Below are 21,392 nucleotides of genomic sequence, written 5' to 3' on the forward strand. Positions count from 1 at the left end.
TAATCAATGAACCAGTAATAAGTCACCAGGACCAGACAGTATTCACCCAAGAGTTCTGAATTAATTCAAATGTGAATTTACAGAACTACTAACTGTAGTCTGTAACCTATCACTTAAATCAGCCTCTGTACCAGATGACTGGCAGATAGTTAGTGTAATGACAATTTAAAAAAAAAAAAAAATACTCCAGAGGAGACCCCGGCAATTACAGGCCAGTAAGCCTAACTTCAGTACCAGGCAAACTGGTTGAAATTATAGTAAAGAACAGAATTATCAGACAGAGAGGAACACAGTATTTTGGAGAAGAGTCAACATGGCTTTTGTAAAGGGAAATTGTGCCTCATTAATCTATTAGACTTTGATTGAGTCAAACAAACATGTGGACAAGGGTGATCTAGTGGATGTAGAGTAGAGTACTTAGACTTTCAAGAAGCCTCTGACAAGGTCTCTCACCAAAGGCTCTTAAGCAAAGTCAGCAGTCATGGGGTCAGAGGAAGGTCCTCTCATGGATCAGGAACTGGTTAAAAGACAGGGAACAAAGGTAGGAATAAATGGTGAAATTTCAGAATGGAGACAGGGAAATAGTGGGGTCTCCCAAGGATCTGTCCTGGGAACTGTGCTGTTCAACATATCAAACGATCTGGAAAACAGGTAAACAGTAAAGTGGCAAAGTTTGCAGACAATACAAAATTACTGAAGATTGTTAAGTCCACAGCTGACTGCAAAGCGTTACAAAGGGAACTCACAAAACTGGTGACTGGGCAACAAACTGGCAGATGGAATTCAGCGTTGACAAGTGCAAAGTAAGGCACATTGGAAAACATCATCCCAACTACACCTGCAAAATGGTGGGGTCTAAATTAGCGGTTACCACTCACAAAAGAGATTTGAGTCAACTGGATAGTTCTCTGAAAACAGCCGCTTAATGTGCGGTGGCCGTCAAAACCATTAGGAAGGGGGTAGAAAAGACGACATAAAACATCATAATGTCACTAAATCCATGGTACACCCATCCCTTGAATACTGCCTGCAGTTCTGGTCACCCCATCTCAAGAAAATATATTCGAATTGGGAAAAGTACAGAGAAGGGCAACACAAATGATGAGGGGGATGGAACCACTTCCGTATGAGGAGAGATTAAAAAGACTGGGACTGTTCAGCTTGGAAAAGGGGGGACTAATGGGGAGGACAGGATACAGGTCTATAAAATCATAACTGGGGTGAAGAAAGCGAAAGTGCTATTTACACCTTCACACAACACAAGAACTGAAGGACACCCACTGGAAGTAACAGGCCGCAAGTTTAAAACAAACATAAGTACTTCACGCTTTTCATACGGGAGGGGGAACCCATCCGACCCCAAGACGAAGCCTTCATTGGCTGAGATTATTCTTTCAAGGCAAGTTCTGACAGTGATAATGCCCCTAGAAGAGGGAATTGGAGTGGCAGCAAACTAGGGAAGTGCCTTTATTTTAATAGATGTAAATAAAGCTCATGTTGCAGGGAGATGAGGTGCCATGGGGTTACTAACAGGCCAGGGAACCTTTCATCACAAGGATTTGACTCCATTCCAGTGACCAGCGGTTAGCATCTGGCAGGTGGCCTCTGTAAAATGAGTGGGTGTCTAAGCCCACTCCTCCCTGGACAGGGAGAACCACCACATTTGGCACCCTTGCTGCCAGCCTCAGAATGGCCCAAGGAGACCAAATTCCCGCTTTGGGGGAGGATAGCCTTCTACTGGCAGGGTGTGCATGAAGCTGGCACTGGTGCTGCCCATCAAACCTGCAGCGGAGACAGAAGGCTCCTGGGTTGTCAGTGACACCTTGCACCACCACAAAAAGTTGTGCACGAAAATGCATGCTGGAAGCGGGGGGAGGGGGAGAGGAGATGCAGGAGAGTGAAGCGGCTGCCCAGCTGGGGAACAGACGCTAGCAGCGCCATGCTTTCCCCATTAATGCCTTGTCATGTTGGCACTCCCTCCTCCACAACCAGTGATCATAATGGCCTAGTTCCTCCCTCTAGGCTGCCCTCAATACCACTCCTTAGATCGGCAGGGCGGGAGAGTCGTGGCAGGAAGTCAAAGTGCATCTCTAATGCTGCATACCTCCTCACATCAGCTGTGGCCATACTTCACTGAAGGCCAGCGGCAGATCCTGCTATTTGAGTCCTAGGCATCTCTTTGGTGCTGCTGCAGAGTGCAAATCGACACACACACACAGACTTGGAAACCAAACGTTCACTGGTGACCTAGTTTGTTATTTAAATGCCGCTCTCCAGAATTCAAAGTCCACTGCATTAACCCACTAACCCAATAGGTTCCTGCAGTACTATGGCCCTGGCACCTACCTTCCAGTCTAGATCATTCCTTGCCTCATTAAGACCCACTAGCATCCAGTTTCCACTCAGGAAGCGAGTGGAGAAGATGGGAGAGAAGGGAAAGCAGGTGGGCTTCATGGAGGGAATATGAGCTAAGGAAGAAACAGATTCACAGCTGAGTCCATCATCATTTAGTCCCGTTCTTCTGTGGTCCAGAAAGCATACTGAAGATAAGGGCTTGTTTGATATATAAAAATACAAATAGCCCAAACTCGTTATTGCTGTAGAGATCAGGGTGGAAAAGCACCATGTAGGCCAGGAGATTGTGTTGGCTCACCTGACAACCAGCTATCAAGGAATAAATCTGTAGTGATAGTCATTCTACCATCTTCCTTTTTATTTTTTGGGGTGGGAGGTGGGGAATCATTGGCTAATGCTCTCTAGAATTTCTTCTCTGTTTCCCTTGCTTCAGGCCTGTTCCTTGCTTGGGTACTTCCTGCTCTGTCCCAGCCTCCTTGTGGCTGGAGAGCACAAAACACTTCCATACCTCTAGCTAGCGATTTTAGCCTATGATTATTATGGACGTATCTGTACCCCACAGCCAAGAGGTACGAATATGGCTCTTAAACCAGCTCTACAGAATTGGGGGGCAGTGCCACCCAGAGGCACAGTGAGAGAACTGCTCCCCTCATTTTGGACGCTCTACAGTCTCGGTTTATTTTCTCCTCTGATCAAGAAGCCCTTCCTCTTATGCAGGCAAGCAGGCCCTTTGCTTCAGCTGTCATTCAAAGCAACCCCCTCCTCCAAGACAAGCCAGTCTCACTGAACATCACCTGCATAACATGGGGCTGTCCTGCATAGCAACTGTCCCGCCGTGTTCATCCAAAACATAAAATCATAGACTAAGGTCAGAAGGGACCATTATCTTTAATAGCTTTGTGATTGGCACAGATGGTATTCAAATTCACAATGGTTTTATTAACATACTATATCAAACACCACCCTCTGCAGCTCTGACAAGGGCCGTTCGGACTGCATGCAGTGTTGAAGCTATGGAACATGACAGGTTGATTCAAGAGGGTGTTCTTTTCAGTTACATTTAGAAGATAAAACCCACGGCTGATTTAACCAAACACGTGCACACACAGAAGCCTTTTGCCATGAAAAGCAGGTATTGCTACTGGTGACGAAGGTTTCCTCATTCTGGCAACAGACAAGACCCTGAAGCCGATTGTCAAAATGCGAGTTACAAAACAGATCTGCTGTAAACATGGTCAGTGAAACTCTGTGCTGCAAGAGGGATGAAAGTTTATATCCAAGCCTGGATGAAACAAGTACCTCCTTCTTGCTTTTAGAAAAAGCAGAGGCCAAGGCCAATGAATAAGTGAATTTAAAGATCTGGGAACTATATTACAGCATCTGTGCAGTGGCAATATGACTGATTTCATGTACATCTGGATGCAATGGGGTAATAATACTTTGCATTTCTGCAGCACCTTTCCTCCAAGGGTTTCAAACACATTACAAACAAGCAAGCCTCACAATCCCCCATGTGAGGTAGGTCAGTATTATTATGCCCATTTTACAGATGGGGAAACTGAGGCACAGAGTGGTTAAGTGGCTTGCCTAAGATCACATAGCAAGCCAATGGCAGAGCCAGGAGTCTGAGACAGTTCCCTGCTCTAGCTAGTAGGGCACACTGCAACTGGACTTATTGGGTAGTATGTAAGTAACTCAACACTTTACAAGGGGAAAAGGTTAAAGGCTTAAAAGCAGCCTACAAAGACAGGAGATATGTCACCAGTGGTAAGAGTTAGCAATGCCAGTCTGGAGAGGACAAATACAACCTCTGGCCAGCCAGCACACTCGCACCTTTCAAATTACGTGCCAAAAGCAGAGTGCCATTGACTTACAGTAGCAACTGTGTTCTTTATTCACTCATCAGTTCATTGGAATGGATATATTCTCTTCAGTGTCAATACTGTTAAGTGTTATCGATATGTCTCTACAAAGTAGCTTCTACCTACACATATGGTAGCTATTGAGCCATGTACTCTCTCACTCAAGATGAGTGGATATTTAGAGATGCCTCTGACAAAATTAAAACTGGCTAACCAGAAGTTAGTCCTCCATCAGGTAAACCACTCCTCATATTAAAAATATAATCACGGAGACTGCTGGAGACGCCTGTTGCTCGTTAATAACTCAATTCTAGTGCTTAATCAGTTTATCCAACATAGTTATCCAAGAGTGATTGTTCTTAAAAGTAGCTAAGATGCCAAGTGATTTTCAATCACAAATTTTCTTGTTGTTTGCAGGTAAAAAAAATCCAGTTTCTACTCACATACAGTAATCGTTATAGGTTCTGAGACCTCTGGTCTATTACCAGGTATTTCCCCTCACTGGCATGACAAGCTGTCACTATGGAAGGAGATGAAAGTGCATAGTTAAGTTTCCCTGGTGTCCTGTAGTTTAGAACATCTTTCCTCTTTCTATTTAGTGCTCTTGCACAGCCAAGGTCTCCACTTTGCTTTTAGTGTCACTGAGGGCCTTGGCATTGGCTGGTTTGTTGGAGTAGTCCCGCTCTCCAAAAATAACGCTTCCAATCCGGACATTTGTGGATCCAACCTCAATCTGGAGAGAGAAGAGGGAACAAGACAGCCCTCAGACGCCGTGGCTCAATACAAAGTTGTCCCACAGACCATTAACCCTATCTGTAACCCAGCTTGGGGCTTAATCAGTAGCACACACAAGAATGCATGTGTCCTCTATTCCCACATGCAATCTCTGCCCCACATTTGGGCTTCAAAGTGCCCTTTTGATCATTTACTCCAGTTATAAGCCATCGCGCAAAAGGTATCCACCAGTGGAACAAGTTAGCCCTATTCCCATGCTGACAGCAGATCCCAGAACAGAACTGCCGGAGTTTACTAGTCCTGTGCTTGCCTGCTTTATAACAAAAGAGAGGAAGGATGGCCCAGTGTTTAGGGTGCTAGCCTGGGACCCGGGAACCCCGGGTTCAGATGCCCTGTGAGAGCTTGGGCAAGTCACTTAGGCTTTGTGCCTCTGTTCCCCACTGTACAATGGGGATAATAGCACTGCCCTGCCGCACAAGGGTGTTGGGAGGAGAAATACATTAATGATTGGGAGGGGCTCAGACACCCCAGAGATGAGGTCCATGTAGGTACCTTAGATACACAGGTTGTGTCCTTAACAGAATCAGTGCTCAGAGTCACACTAATGTGGAAGTCACTGGAGCAAGCCTTACTCTGGAAAGGGTCATGACAAACAGGAGAAGCTATCAAACAGATCAACGATGACCTAGTTCTAAGATGACAATTCAGATCAGTCTCAGTTAAGGAGACTTAGCTTCAGAATCTCAGTGCAGGATGGGCTGCAAGGTCTGGCTGTTGGATCCCTGGCCTGTGCTGTCACTATCCCTAGAGGGAGGTGGCATTGGTGGGATGACTGCTACCTTAGATCTTGGGTGGCCAAAGGAAATCAGACTTACTGCATGTTGATAGTCTGTGGACATGCCCATACTCAGCTCAACTTTCTCAATGGGGATATTTAGCTTTTCGCATATGTCCTGTCGCAAGGATATCAAAACCTGAGAGAGGAAACAAGGGGAGGATTACACATTGCTCAGCAGTTACACTGTAAAGCATTCAGTGTGTCCTGGAACAAGCTTTAGGCTATCTTTTGGAGATTCCCTCCATCTGGCTGCAGTTCCCATTCTCCCTGTTCTCAAGGACTCATGCCTGTTTTTAAGATACCTCGTGAGCTTTTGAAAATTTACAATGCAGCTTATCTGTAGGCCACATTAGTGACAATACACACATCCTCTCAAGGGACTGAGTGTCACAGCAGTGTGCCTGGAGCAGATCTGCTAATTCGGAGCAGCGATAGGACCTTACGCTACTTGGCCTCAGACACAGGCCCCTCAAAGCAGAAAACAGCGAAAGCAAGATGAGGTTGAAGCTTTGCCTGAAGGCAGATCTGTCTGATCAGGCGATTCAGTGCATTTCCTCAGCAATCTTCACAAGACGGGTGCCTATGAATGTCCTGGATACAGCCTCAAGAGAGGACTGGTGGGATATGCAAAGGACCAGGCTGTTCTAAGTTATACTTCCTTGTAAATCAGACAAAGTTAATTGACACCTTTGCACCTCCAGGGATAAGGGTGCATCAGCATTTCCAAATCCTGTGGTCAAGGTGAAGCTGTGCTAGCCTGCATTTTAGAACTAGGAGTCAGGAACTCCCACGTTCTCATCCCAGTGCTGATACCGATGGCCTCTGCAGCCACGCACAAGTCATGAACCTCTAGGTCACTCCGTTTCTCTTTATGGAATAGGGGACAATACCATTTACCTACCTCAGAGTGGACTCAGGATATTGTCTTCAAAGTGCTGTGCAAACCAAGAATGCTCTAGAAATGCCAAGTATTAAGGAGTGAACACTGGAGTAAGCTGAAGACTATTTTCATTTGGAGCCTTACTGTCATACTTTTAACACAAGCTCTTTAGAGCAGGGACCATCCGTGTCAGGTTAATACATCGCCTACCAGATAGGAGCTTATCCCTGACCGAAGTCTTTAAACACTAACGCAATGAAGACACCAACCAACAATTCACTTCCTTCCAATACCCAGGAAAGGTCTGTAGAACACTTCGTTAGTTACCACACGCAAATGACACTGGCAGAAGCTACACTTACGCAGTTACGGGCGTTTTCTGTAGCGTAATTAAATGAGAGTTTGTTAGAGAGGTTAACTACTTGTTCCGATACAAGGTGTGACCTGCGGAACCCAGCAGCCTCCTCCTGATCCTGACAAGGCCTGGTCTACACCGAAAACGGAGATCGACTTTGCAAAGTCCCTCAGGGGTTTGAGAGGGTCACACTTCTGGAGAGGGGTGGATTTACTTCCCACTCCATCACTGCAGCGTTTGCACTACAGCATTGCCACGGTAGCACCTCGAGTACAGGTGTGCGAAAACTCTTTGCAGCATAAGGTTGTGAGCACATGGTGGGGCGGCCCTTTGAGGGAGCTGGGCTTGGCTGCAACTGTGTCTAATCATGCATTGCCCAGGCCAGGAATCAGACGTAGCCTGCAGATCACCTGGTCTTCAGATGAAAGGCCAGCAAGCAGCTCAGTTAGGAGAGAACTCTTCAGGAGATGCAGGGACTTGGGAAAGGACCTGAAAGGGGGCTCTCCCCACCAGCTAAGTGGAAGACTTTGCTGGAGACACCTCCTGTCTAGACAGGGCAGAGGCAGAAGCCCTCTGAGGAAGAGGCCTGAGGAGACGCCATGTAGCCAGATCTGGGGATCTGTTCTGGTTTTGAAAATTAAACCCATCCCTGAAGAAAGGGACTGAAATTCTACGGCTGTTGGGAGTTCTGACACCATGGCCGGGGAGCTGGTCGCACTGACTTACGTTCTTACAGTAGCGTGACTATCTTCCAGCATGCCTTTCTGAAGTCAGCCTTTTAAACTGGAAGAACTAACAACAGTAGCCCTTAATTAGCTGTTTTGTAACTGGATGCTGCACCTCTCTCATCCTGCTGCTATGTACCTGTTTCCTTGCCTCATTGTGGAAGAGATGGCATAGTCTCAGTCAGTTGGGTTCATGGTAGCTGTACTTCCCCTTACAAGTAGTGTGGTGGTTGTCTGTTTAGCTGTCCTCCACAAGCCCTAGCCAGGATTACTGCCAGAAGGGCTAAACTGTGGTCCCAGGCATTGGGAATCTTACCACTGATTTCCAGTGAATCCAGCCACTGATTTCCAGTGAATCCAAAGATTTGGAAGTCTTACCTGGAAGTCAGGATTTGGTCCCTTACTGAGGTCATGTCCAAAGCTGCCAATTGTCATCAGACCCACAAACTCCAGGCTTGGACACTCCTTGATTATATGCTCCACTGTTCCCACTATTTCTCCAGGTGGGAGTCCATGCTTACCTGAAAAAGAAGGCATATATCGCAATGGTGAAACAGCAACACACCGTCAAACTCCATATCGAGTTCCCTGCTCAGGGCCAGAGGCTGCCTAGAGATGGTTTTCATTTTGTTGTAACTTAGCCCACCAAATATCTATGGCCTACAGCAGTATCAAACCAGACACAGGCTCTCCCAAATGGAGCACAGAGTGGTACAGCCACCTGCAGCCCCTCAAGAGCTGTGGAGCATCGGGGGTGGTCTAGTGGTTTTAGAGCACTGAAAAGTCTCCTATGCATTCTCCTTAGCACTGCTACTTTGGACACTTTGACCACTAGCTTCACCTGATGTAGGAGCAGCACCCAAGAGGTCTGCAATACAAAAAAAAAAAAAAAAATCTATGTTAAAAGAAAATCAATCTTGAAAGAAATGGTGACAGTGCCCCGCTTACTCTGTTCTCTGCAACCGCTCCTCTGTGCTTTCAAATATGAGCCCTTGTCTACACTTAAGTTTTGCTGGTATAACTACACTGGCAAACCCTCCTGGTGTAGACATGCAGTTATACCACAAAAAGAGTGCCTTTCCAGTATAGCTTATTCTGGGTCAGTGAGTGAAATACGGCAAACTGGCAAAAGCACTTTGTGCTGTTAAAACAGCCTCTATGCCAGGGCTTTTGCCTGTGCAGGTGTGTTCTTAAAACAAAACAAAAAACCCCAGCGGACTATAGCTATGCTGGTAAAAACTTAAGTGGAGACCTGGACTAAAAATGCATGTGTGTCTTGTCACATATCTGCTTGATTTCTGTTAGGCAAGCGAGGCTCCCACCCATGGCCCCATATTTCCAATGGCATTTGAAACAAACATTTTGTTTGCTGCATAATTGAGGCCTGGCCAATGCGAGGAATAGCATTTACTGCTCTGGTGATGCCAGCAAAGGACACCCAAGCCTGGCTTTTCCTGTTTTCTTGCAGGATTTACTGCCTCCCCAATTTCTCACTGATAATGGAGGTTTTTTTTAACTGAGCTATTCAGACTGGAAAGAGAGACTCCATTTTAAAACACTGAAGGCAGGTTGAATTTCAGACCTAGAGTAGCTCTAGAAATACACAAATCAGTCTAACCCAGCTACATCATACCCATCAATAGTGCTAACAGAACATGAAGGTCATTAGCTCAAGTGTCCAACCACTTACTATCTTCTCCACTTGTGTTAACTTGCACCATGATTTTTAACCTCTGCGATGACCCTTTTTTCTGCCACGAGCTGTTCATTTTGTCTGCCAGTTTCACAGAATCCACTGTTTCCACCATAAACAGATTGGGGACAGCTAAGGAGAAATAAAGCAGATTTGAGGGCACTTCTGTTGGCAAAAGCACAAACAACTGTAGCTGGAACACTGTCTGCCTCAACTGGCAATAGCCTCTTGTTAACTGTCGCCAGGATCTCCCAAGTCTCAGTCCTGGATCCAATACATTTGCCTTGGGCAAGTCTCTTCACCTCTGGATCTCAGTTTCCCCATCCATAAAATGAACACTACCGACCTCCCTCACAAGGGCTGCGAGGATTAGTTTGTGGTTGTACAGCACATTGAGAACATACAGCACTGTAGGAACTAAATGCAAAATGGCACCCAGCTTCTTGATACCAACAGAAGTGGAAGATATGGAGAGAGAAATTTTGGGTGCAAACCAAATGAAATAGTTGAAAATCTCTGTCAAGGAAAGAAATGGATTGAAAGAGGATTTAACCTGTAACAGTGCTTTCTAAAACTTTAAAGCTGCAGATGTCTCATGCAGTGCAGGAAGTGTTTAGCTTAAAGTTCTGTTTAGACCCCTTGAGCTTACTGTATTTTTCTTGCCTTGCTCTTTCTTACCAAGGCCATTTGCACGAGGAACATGGTGGTGGATCTTTGGATCATCTGCTCCTGCTGTTTACTCCCCACTTGAAGTCATAAGCCCCTCTCTGTGAAGCAGCAGGGGCAGAGGAACTAACATGCAGACAGGCATCAGTAAGAGAGACAGAGAAACAGAATGATCTTGTCACCAGGTTTCCACAAGGCTTCAATCATTCTTTAGTGCCATACACCAAAGACAGACTTTAGACTTTGCATAGCAAGTTCAGTGTGCTACAGTGTGCATTTGCCATGGAACACAGATTATTGTACCCAATTTAGCAGATGGTGGCAATTCAGCTTGACCCCTTGCTACAAATGGTACATACCAAAATATCCCTCAGTTGTGAGACATCTTCTCCCCACTCTTATAAGAGGTCACAGTGACCCAGCACAGAGAGAGCTTGGGCTGTAGAAGAGCTAAGTAAACATCAAAAATACCCTGGAATCAATGAAATACTATTCTGTATTGGATTCAAGAATTGCCAAATAGGATTGGACCATAGCCTCATCCCAGCTCAGTAGCCTGTCTCCCACAGTAGCCAGTGTCAGCTGCAACAAACCCACAGTGGGTAGGTATGAGAGAGTCTACTCCAAGAAATTTCCTCCTCACCCAATAGAAGTTGGTGCACGCCCAAGAGGTTTTACAGCCCTTCCAATACTTATAGGTGGGTCTGCAAAAGCCCTAGTGTAGACGCAGTGATACCCAAAGAGGAGTGTTTTTTCTGATCTAGGCCTTCTCTACACTACAGAGTTTTGTCGACAAAATAGTGGAGGTGTACACATTGAAATGCTCCTCCCGCCGATGTAACTCCCCTGCTATGCGGACATAATAAAACCACCTCAATAAGGGGTGCAGGGCTTATGTCCGTGTAGTTAGGGCAATGCAGTCTTACATGGGCTATTGGCTGACATTCTTGTGAATTTCATGGCTCCACTGGAGCCATGAAATTGACAAGAAAGCTACCTCAAAGCTGGGCGGCTGCCCAGTCTCCACTCCAAGCCAGACTGCCACCCAGGCTCCCAGCTTGGGCTGCCGCCTGGGCTCCCCACTCCTCACCGGGAGCCCTGCCGTCCCCCGGCACTGTGGCAGCCGGCCGAACTCCAGGCGTGGATCTCCCCACCAAAGGCGAGAAGCCCCAGGTGGCTGGCCTCCCATCCACAGTCGGGAGCTGGAAGGCGAGAAGCCCCCGGGGCAGCTGGACTCCTGGTGTGGAGCCGAAAGCCCTGGAGTTCTCAGCCCCCCACACTGCCCCTCTTCAGTTGGTGGAAGCACTCATGGTGAGGACGTGCACCACCGACAGAAGGAGAGTAGCATGGACAGCAGCCACCACAGTAATTACTGCAGTGGCTGTAAGTTGACCTAACATAGGTCGACTTATCTTTGTAGTGTGGACATAGCCATAGCTTATTTTGTTGGGAACCTGGTAATAGATATATCGGAAGAAGAACTCATTGGTACGTATGAACCGACTATACACTAGGCAGGTTTGCTGTATAGCTATACCAGCCAACACTTTCTAGTATAGCCAAGGCCTCATTTATGCACTTTTGAAAGTTTTACCTTTAAAGCTCAGAATAGCCCCATTATCCAAGCAAGCGTCTAATCTTTTTTTAATCCTGCTAGGCTCTTGGTCTTTGATGTCTTGTGGAAATGAGTTCCACAGGCTGCTTTTTATTTTAGTGTATGTGAAAATTCACAAACACAAAAGCAGTTCTCTCTTGCAGCCAGAGGCAAATATCAGACACACCAAAGTCATATGCCCCCAATGAAGGGGTCCCTGCCTCCTGTGCAACAAAGGTATCACAGAGCCATTTTGAATGGCCTCCAGCCAGCAGTGGACTATGGGAAAGGATAACAGCAGACAGAAGTAAAAGTAAAACATGAAGCCAGGACCATGCTTTCTTGGCCTGTAATCAACTGCACTAATGGGTTAATCAAGCAAGTTATGACACTGGAAGAACTTGTTGCTCTGGTACACTGAGCATAAAGAAGTTAAATTAAAAGTTTACCAATCAGTTTGTTGACATTGCTCTTCTGCAGATGGCCTATAAAATGCCATTTAATCTCTGGACATGAAGACATAATCTGAGAACAGAGGAAGAGAATTAATCGAGTTTGAACTGCAATTTTTTCACCAGCCAAAAAGCATTTGGGGCTGAAAAAAAACAAACAAGCCAGACACCTCTTTCTATAACATACTGAGGGAAGTTTGGCTCAGACAGTGCTTCTGGTGCTAGTGAGGTTGGTTCCTGTGGGGAGGACTAAGGGAATAGAATGTTATGCAAAATGTGAGCAAAAAGCTAACTGTAAAACAATGTTGTTTTTCAAAAGCAAGTCATTATCCCTGGTCTTTAAAACCTGAGAACAGCCTGTATCTGCTGTTGCAGAGATCATTACTGGCAATGCAGGGTCCATATGCAAGCCTCACGACTAATTGTGCTCATTGACAGGAGCTTCAAGAGTTCTGATAAACAGGCCTGAAACTAAGGATACTCCCACCCTCCACCTTGATTCCTTAAAGCATCGATGGAATGTCTGCATAATTGTAAAGATACTTTGGGGGTGACGGGGAGACTATATAAAAAAACCCAACAGTATACTTACTTTGGAGTCTGATGCCTTTTCTAGCAATTCTTGAACCTGAGTGAATTAAAGACATTCTCTTGTTAAAACTACATCAGGCAGTTCTCCATTTTCTGCTGGAAGAGCAGAGGTGTCCCAGGAACGCTGGTTGTGGCACAGTACACCGTACAGCTGTATCAGCAAATACACAACTACGGACTTTCCAAGGAGTGCGTATGGGGATGATGGTGAGATGGGGACTGCTCTCCCCTCTGTAGCACCCAGTAATGCTAATGGATGTAATACATTGGCATCACGAGCAGAACGTGCTACGTGGAGTATAACAGACACGCACTACTCTGCTGAGAGTCTGGCATTTGGTAGAAGAGGACTCTGAAGTTAGGCAGTGCACTTTTACTTCTACTGCACTTTGAACAGCATTCAGATACAGGGCACTTTTTCTCACTACTTTACCAAGAATGAACATCTGGATTTTTTCCCCCCCTCCTCTACCTGGCCATAAGCTAGCATCCTTGTGCACAGGAGGTCAGCTAACAGTGCTGTTATTTGGTACAGAAATATCAAAGTTTCTAGCACTGCTTGTAGCTCTCCCTTCTTGACACCGCTGCCTGAGGTTTAATTGCAAAAACAGAGCAGGATGTAAGCAAAGGAGCTAGCCATGAAATACTGCAGCCCAGGGTTATGGCTTGCTGGGTAAAATACCCAGTTACTCCCCTTTCCATTATGCCCTGTTGTCTAGGATGGAACTATAGCATTTGTCAAGAAATTAGAAGACAAGAATTCATACAGTGGTGGTTAACCAACCTTAAAATAAAGATAAATGCTCCAGTCCACAAAAGAAAACCTAAATGTGGATTCGAAGCAGAGTCCGCTTTTACTAGTCATCCAGGGGCTAAAGCTTAAGGGCTCACCACAAGAGAGAATGCTTGTCAGACAGTTTCTAAAAGGCATGCTGTAGTTCAAGATCAACTTCTTGGGCCAGCAGGAATTCAGTGGATGCAATTCTATGGCCTATACCATGCAGCATGATGGACTAAATCCCAACAGTCTCATCTGGCCTTAAAGCCTATGAAATAATGGAAGAAAGGTGGGGGCACTTACATAGTTTTCTCCAAAACTGCGTTGCCCTTGATTGTAGGCCTCTATAACCATGTCTGCAGGTTTGGTTTTACTGACAGCCACGAGTCGAGGCTGTACAGCAGGGAGACCCTGTCAAAGGAAGCAGTTGTGAGAAGTCAGTGGCATGAATACCAGGACCAAACCTCAAGTTTGCTCCTCAGTTGAGAGGGCTATTCAAAATCTAGTGAAGTTATCCTCATGGCCAGCTACTTAAAACAACAGCCTCTTCTCTCTCCAAAAGCCTGTAGTCTAGAGCAACCTGCTCTGTAGTGCAGGAGGTGCCACAATATGCCACTAAGGAGAAGAATTTAATAACTGTCTTGAGGAGGGTCTCTTCCACTTGCAGTCATAAGGGCCATGCTGGCGAGATGCTTCAAGGGCTTATCTACACATGAAAGACAGATGGAATAAGATAGGGTATGAATTTAAAGCAGAGTAACTATTCCTGTTTAACTCTAGGTGACTGCTCTTATTCCAACATGGAATAAACTAATCTGGAATAAAGCACTCTTATTCCAGAATAAGAGCATCCACAGATGGACTCAGTCAGAAATAGCACCCTATGTAGACAAGGTCCAGCAATCTTAACTGACAATTTGGCCACATCTACACTGAGAAAGAGCATCATGTTAGAAGATGTGTTAACTTAGGGTTTATTGTGACTTTGCACCTCATGTAGACAAGGACAATGTTTTCTCAAAAACTACTAAACCAGTTGCAGTTAACCCTCTGCTGCTCCTAAGCATAGCTACAACCAGCTAGCATGTCATTAACCACATCTGTCCTCGTCCATATGAAGTACAAAATCATGTCAGTTAATATGTTCGTTAACTTTCCAACACAACGTTGTTTCCCCAGTGGTATGGCCTTACAGAAACTTTTGACACGCTCTTTTTACAGCTAATTCCCTACAAACGTTTCTTGACTTCTTACTGCCCAGTCGGGCGTAAACTTCAGGAGAGTGAGAAATCCTCAGTATAGAAAAAGCAGGGCCTTCTTTCAAGCTCTACATTAGGCCACTCAAGCAGCCAGAGCTGGACTGAAGAGGACAGCTGGGAGAAATGTATCTGGGTGCTTACATTAGTTACGCTACCAGAATCCCTCAGGGACGGCAAAAATTCCCTGATTTTTCCTTCCCTTAGATACAACACAAAAATACAAGGGCTGGGATAATCCCTCCTGGCACTTATGCTTTTAGAAGTGGGAGACAGAGAGGGACGATTAGTAGCGCAGTGCCGGGGGTGGGATATTTTCAGAAGGCGACACGGGGTGGAGGAGCACGTCTTGGGGACGGAAGAAGGACAGCAGCCCCTAAAGCAGCGGGGGCGCGCTCTGGATAGGTGTAGGAGACCCCCCCACACACACACACACGTGGGGCTCCTAGAATTGGGGGGAACAATAAAAGCCGATTTCAACTGAAAGGAAGGGAAGAGAAAACCCAGCCAACTCGGGGGAGGGGGAGAGACGCTCTGCAGCCGCCTAACCAACCCCCGTTTGCCCTCCCCACCTTAAACACACTCCTTCCCCAACCCCCCCCGCAGCCAGCCCCAACCCCCCCCTTTCACTCCTTAGCACCCGCCTCCCAGAAACTCACCCTACCACACAGAGCCAGCTTGGGGGGGCGGGGGCGGGAGAAGAGAAAGAGACCCTGCTCCCCCTCAGTGCTGGGGGGCCCAGCGGGAAGGGCAGCCAGGGGGCCCATAGGGCGGGGGACCCCCCGGTGCTGGGGGGGGCAGGGGGGCCCATAGGGCGGGGGACCCCGGTGCTGGGGGGGGGGTGTGAATCAAGCGGCCCCACCCCCTCTCACCTGGGGCCGCCTGGCCGCCGCCTGCTGCACCCGCTCCGTGACCGCCCGGAGCGCCGGGCCCAACCCTGCGCCCGCTGCCATCCCGGCTCTCCCCCACATCCCCCGCAGAGCAGCCGCTCCCAGCCCCACTTCCGCCCCGCACGCCCCGCCCCCTCATATCAGCCAATCGGCGCGCGCCATCCGACCCACCCGGCCAATGGCCGCGGGAGGTGGGGCCAGGGAAGCGAGGCTGCGCCCTGAGACTGGCCGCGCGCGGCGGCCATTTCGGAAAGGTCAGCAGGGCTCAGCGCCGCCCAGGAGTGGCCGTGCACCCTGCAAAGCGGGGCTGGCCCGGTCCGGGGCTGCGTGTCGTGCCCCGGGCGCATTGCACGGACGACAGGCAGCTGCGGGCACGGACCAAGTATGGGATTGCTAATTGCCATTGCTTATCCCTGTGATGCCATTAACAATCATAAGGAAGCTAGTGTTCCTAGAGAGGCATCATCAATTAACCTTTAAGTACATTGACAATAATAATTAACAATACACAGACAGTATTCTGGCCTGTTCAGGTTGTTACAGGGCTCTCCTGAGCAGCTTCCAGTAGTGCTCAGCTGGCCTCTGTTACTTGTGATTCTTTCTGCCTCCCTTCCCCTTAAGGAGCAAATTCTTGTATCATTTAATATATTACATCGACACTGTGCTTTGTGTTTATGTCAGCAAAAAAGCAAGGGCAAAGATGCGTGGTGAGGGTCTCCCACCTCTCTAGTGAATGCTCTAACCCTGCACGAAAGGAGCCTTCTTGCTCACTCTGGCCCAAAGTACACTTAGCTATTTATACACAGGGGCCCAGTGTCAACAGGAGACCCCGCTGTAGGCTCTGGTTTGTTCAAGTGGGGCTTGATTCGCTAATGTTTTTTATATAACACTCCCAAATAGGAGTTGCTACCTTTGAAAGTTTATCTTTTCAGAGACAATTTGTTTTTGTAATAACCTTATGATGCAGCATGATCACACGATGATGCAGAACAAGTTTGAACAAGGAATGGGAAAATCCACGGAGCATGGGATTTCATGAAATATTTTATTCTCTTAGTTAAAACCCATTTACTTTTCATGGAATATTACATTTAAAAATGTGGGACATTCAACTAAATGTATGGTTGAGCTACACAGACTAAGATTCTTGCTGGAAAGATGTTTTTGCCCTGCGATGATTAGGGGAATACATTTCTTTTTTAACTCATGCAGTAATCCAGAGGCAAATAACTGTTTAAGGCCAAAGGTTTGGAGTTCCAGCCTACGTAATAATAGAACAGAATTTTTAAAAAGCACCACAGATAAGAGCATAGAGAAAAAAGAAAAAAACACCTGAGGCTGCATGAGAAATACAGGGTTTATCCATGACTCCAAGAGAGGAAACACCCTACGTTTTCCACACGTAAACATTTAAACCATGACTTCTCCTTTATTTCAAAAGGAATGTTGTTCAGACAAATTCCCATTTGTTAACATCTTCACTGCTCTACGGTAACAAGACATTTTCCACATGAATGTTGCCATATCCTAAAGCAGTGATTACCTCAATGTAGATGAAATTCACTCCTGTGCAGTTCAAGACCTATGCATCATGTAAGGGTTTAAGCGGTACATAAGGGTGAATTCGCAATTGCAGGACTGCAGAAGAATGAATGGTTTATGATGTACAAGGCAGAAGATAATCCAGAGTTAGCTCATTTCCAACCACAGAATCTTTATTGCTGGTGCTGATGCAATGGGCAGAAAGCACAGCTGGATTTTCAGATCTAGGTAGAACTTGCAGCGTGGACAATAAGAGAAGCTGTCATGTGAGCAAATTTGATCTGGAATAACAGAATCATGAAACCCCATGATGGCATTGTTAGAGTTGCTTTTCCAACTCTAATCAGACACCACTTGTTGAATGAAGCCACTTCACTGTCCTACAGGCTCTGCACCACAGAACCACCTGGGAATTACTGAATGATGTCAACAAAGTGAGCTCTGGCCCTCTTCTATACACAAGAGAGGAGTTTGACAGGGCACTGGAAAAGGCCTGCTCTTCACTGGAAAAAGGTTTTGGTTTCCGGCTCCTTTTATCTGCACAGATATATCTAATATAATCCCTCTCTCAAAAGCATGGCAGCATTGTGTAACAGAAAATATTTATCCACTGACTTCATATGGAACCACATGCAACAAGAGAGAGTTAGTGATGCTAAACTCAGAGACAAAATCCTCAGAGGCTGATTTCATCTTTATTCCTCAGAAAACACACACTCTCAGTGGCTGGAAGACTGTAACTCCGGTCAGAAAGGATCCAAAGAGCACAGTTTTGCAAACTTCTGAGCACAAAACTGGACAGGAATGGAGACAGCAGAATCATAGGAGAGGCAGCTGCGCATGTGGAGGTTCTGTGGCAAATGACACAAGGACATCCGTTTCGGCCCACTTTCTTGAGTGCACCCGTACCATTTAACAGCCAATTAATATGTATTTTTGAAAATGAGGAATGGGGTAAACAGGAAGCTAAATCTTCCTTTGCCAGGTCTCTCCCTTCAGTCCCTGCTGCATTAAATGAGAACTGTAAATGCTGGAGAGCTCAGACAGGCGTTTTTATTGAGAAGGAAAGCTATGGCCTGGGCAGTAAGCCCTGGCTAGGACCCAGCTATTTGTGTTGGCTTCAGTGCTTATGGTTAATTTCTTTTTATTTTGCTTTACTTTACTCCTTTAACTCGTTTTATTTGTTTGCCCTTTCTCCCCCTCCTTACCTAATTCTCTAAGAATCATGTCCAAGTTTGGCACTGATCTCTGCTCTCCTGACTCCTCTCCACGCGTAGGATCCACAAAAAGACTTAGGCACTGCAACGCTGAGCATCACGGCACCTAACTTAGGAATGTAGAAAATCACAGGAACAACACTGGGTGTAGGTGCTTATCTCACAAAACCGAGTTAGGCAGCTAGGCTGCCTCTACAATGAATGGGGGGAGAGAGCATCTAAGAATGCGATCCACACAAGCCAGCATGGGAACAGCCTAAGCCAGCCAGCACACCGCTCTCTCCCGTTAGCAACCCATGAGCAGGAACCAGCCCAACTCCAGGCTGAGAGGTAGGAAACCCCTGTTCAAATCCAGAAAGAGGAATTGAACCTGGGTCTCCCACATCCCAGGTGAGTGCTGCTGATTACTACTTGTTCTACCTGCAGTAGACATGGAGAACAATTGGTCACTGTCCTCTTTATAACAACCCTTAACGTATCTGAAGACTTTTCAGGTCCTCCACAGCCTTCTTTTCCCAAGACTAAACATGTGTTGTTGTTTTTAAGCCTTTCCTCATAGGTCAGGTTTTCTAAACCTTTATCATTTTTGTTGCTCTTCTCTGGACTCTCTCCAATTTGTCCACATCTTCCCTAAAGTGTGCTGTCCAGAACTGGACACAGCACTCCAGCTGAGGCATCCCTGGTGCAATTACCCCGTGTCTGACATACAATACTCCTGTTACGACACCCCAGCGTATTACCAGTTGCAAAAAAGGCTGGCTCTCATCCAATTTGTGATCCACTATCAGCCCCCGATCATTGTCAGCAGTATGACCACACCTAGCCAGTTATTGCCCATTTTGTAGATGGGGGTGTGCGGTGGGTCTCACGATTTGTTGTTCCTTACTGCAGACCAATTTAGAAACCAAGCAGCACGTTATGCAAGACAAGGTCTTGCCTAAATCAGTCACAGCCACTAATTATTGCATGAGGGCCTTTTCTTTCATCCAGTCCAGGCGTATAACTGTTTTAAATGGCCTAGCTCATGTTTTGCATTCGTGACTCAGAAAAATTACAGCAAATTGAGCTATTTGGTTGCTTGGTTACTCCTCTGTTCTGACAGGAAGCTGAGGAGAGAAAAGGTACCTTAGCTTTAATTAATTCAGGGTGGCTGACTCATCCTATTGTAGACTATGGGGTCTAACAATACCTGGCTCTTACAGAGCGCTTTGATACGTTCACCCACCACAGTGCTTTCCAGAGGACAGTATCATTAGCCCTTTTTACAGACGGGACACTGAGAATGTTATTTCTTATTGTTAAAAGACTGAGGACTGGAGGGCCTAGAGGCATTCACAATGGGACACTGCCCTTTCAACTACACCCAGCCGTGTCCAGCCATTGCCATCAGAGGCTTTTTTGGAAGGAGCTGCAGGACTCAGTCTAGCCTCTTGACGTCCACATCACAAAACTTCTTTTGGCCTCTTTCTGGGCAGTCCCAGCAAAGAAGGGCAGGACTGCATGGTCCACAGAGACTGAGCCCCCGCTTTGGTTAGGAGCAGCTGCTCTAGAGCACAGCCTAAGGTACTGAAAAAAGTTATGAACTGCACACTTAGTTCACTAAGCCTCCCTGTCTCCAAAGCTTTCCAGGCCCCAATGTCTGTTCCATGTATCCGATTTGAGCGAGTGATGAAGCTTCACAGCGCAAGGACTTAGGGCTGGAGCCATCCACAGCACTGCTGAAACAATACCAGTCGCACATTCTAGTTGGAACTGATAAGGGAGCCTAAAAGGGTTTCCATCCAGGAATTAGATACTAGGCTCCTGTAACAATCATAGAATCATAGAATATCAGGGTTGGAAGGGACCCCAGAAGGTCATCTAGTCCAACCCCCTGCTCAAAGCAGGACCAATCCCCAACTAAATCATCCCAGCCAGGGCTTTGTCAAGCCTGACCTTAAAAACCTCTAAGGAAGGAGATTCTACCACCTCCCTAGGTAACTCATTCCAGTGTTTCACCACCCTCTTAGTGAAAAAGTTTTTCCTAATATCCAATCTAAACCTCCCCCACTGCAACTTGAGACCATTACTCCTCGTTCTGTCATCTGCTACCATTGAGAACAGTCTAGAGCCATCCTCTTTGGAACCCCCTTTCAGGTAGTTGAAAGCAGCTATCAAATCCCCCCTCATTCTTGTCTTCTGCAGGCTAAACAATCCCAGCTCCCTCAGCCTCTCCTCATAACTCATGTGTTCCAGTCCCCTAATCATTTTTGTTGCCCTTCGCTGGACTCTCTCCAATTTATCCACATCCTTCTTGAAGTGTGGGGCCCAAAACTGGACACAGTACTCCAGATGAGGCCTCACCAATGTCGAATAGAGGGGAACGATCACGTCCCTCGATCTGCTCGCTATGCCCGTACTTATACATCCCAAAATGCCATTGGCCTTCTTGGCAACAAGGGCACACTGCTGACTCATATCCAGCTTCTCGTCCACTGTCACCCCTAGGTCCTTTTCCGCAGAACTGCTGCCTAGCCATTCGGTCCCTAGTCTGTAGCTGTGCATTGGGTTCTTCCGTCCTAAGTGCAGGACCCTGCACTTATCCTTATTGAACCTCATCAGATTCCTTTTGGCCCAATCTTCCAATTGGTCTAGGTCCTTCTGTATCCTATCCCTCCCCTCCAGCGTATCTACCACTCCTCCCAGTTTAGTATCATCCGCAAATTTGCTGAGAGTGCAATCCACACCATCCTCCAGATCATTTATGAAGATATTGAATAAAACCGGCCCCAGGACCGACCCTTGGGGCACTCCACTTGATACCGGCTGCCAACTAGACATGGAGCCATTGATCACTACCCGTTGAGCCCGACAATCTAGCCAGCTTTCTACCCAGTCTTTCAATCCCAGTCTTTATCACCACAAATCGAATGGTAAGATTGTCACATGGTACCCTGAACCAAAATATTTGTCTTCTGATGCAA

The 21,392-nt window shown here is 46.6% G+C and overlaps 1 protein-coding gene across 1 annotated transcript; it reads right to left on the reverse strand.

Annotated features, from left to right (window-relative positions):
- Window positions 1–3,224: 3,224 nt before the first annotated feature.
- On the reverse strand, window positions 3,225–15,767 carry PLPBP (pyridoxal phosphate binding protein). The gene is made up of 8 exons (XM_084615143.1): window positions 15,653–15,767; window positions 13,828–13,935; window positions 12,748–12,783; window positions 12,153–12,228; window positions 9,441–9,575; window positions 8,129–8,271; window positions 5,828–5,926; window positions 3,225–4,950 (listed from the first exon to the last, which is right to left on the reverse strand). Exons 1-8 carry the CDS (start codon window positions 15,749–15,751, stop codon window positions 4,813–4,815), a joined length of 834 nt encoding a protein of 277 aa, XP_084471269.1. The 5' UTR covers window positions 15,752–15,767; the 3' UTR covers window positions 3,225–4,812.
- Window positions 15,768–21,392: the final 5,625 nt, after the last annotated feature.

This window comes from Lepidochelys olivacea (assembly GCF_965140295.1).
Source record: "Lepidochelys olivacea isolate rLepOli2 genome assembly, chromosome: 26".
Classification (NCBI taxonomy): domain Eukaryota; kingdom Metazoa; phylum Chordata; order Testudines; family Cheloniidae; genus Lepidochelys; species Lepidochelys olivacea.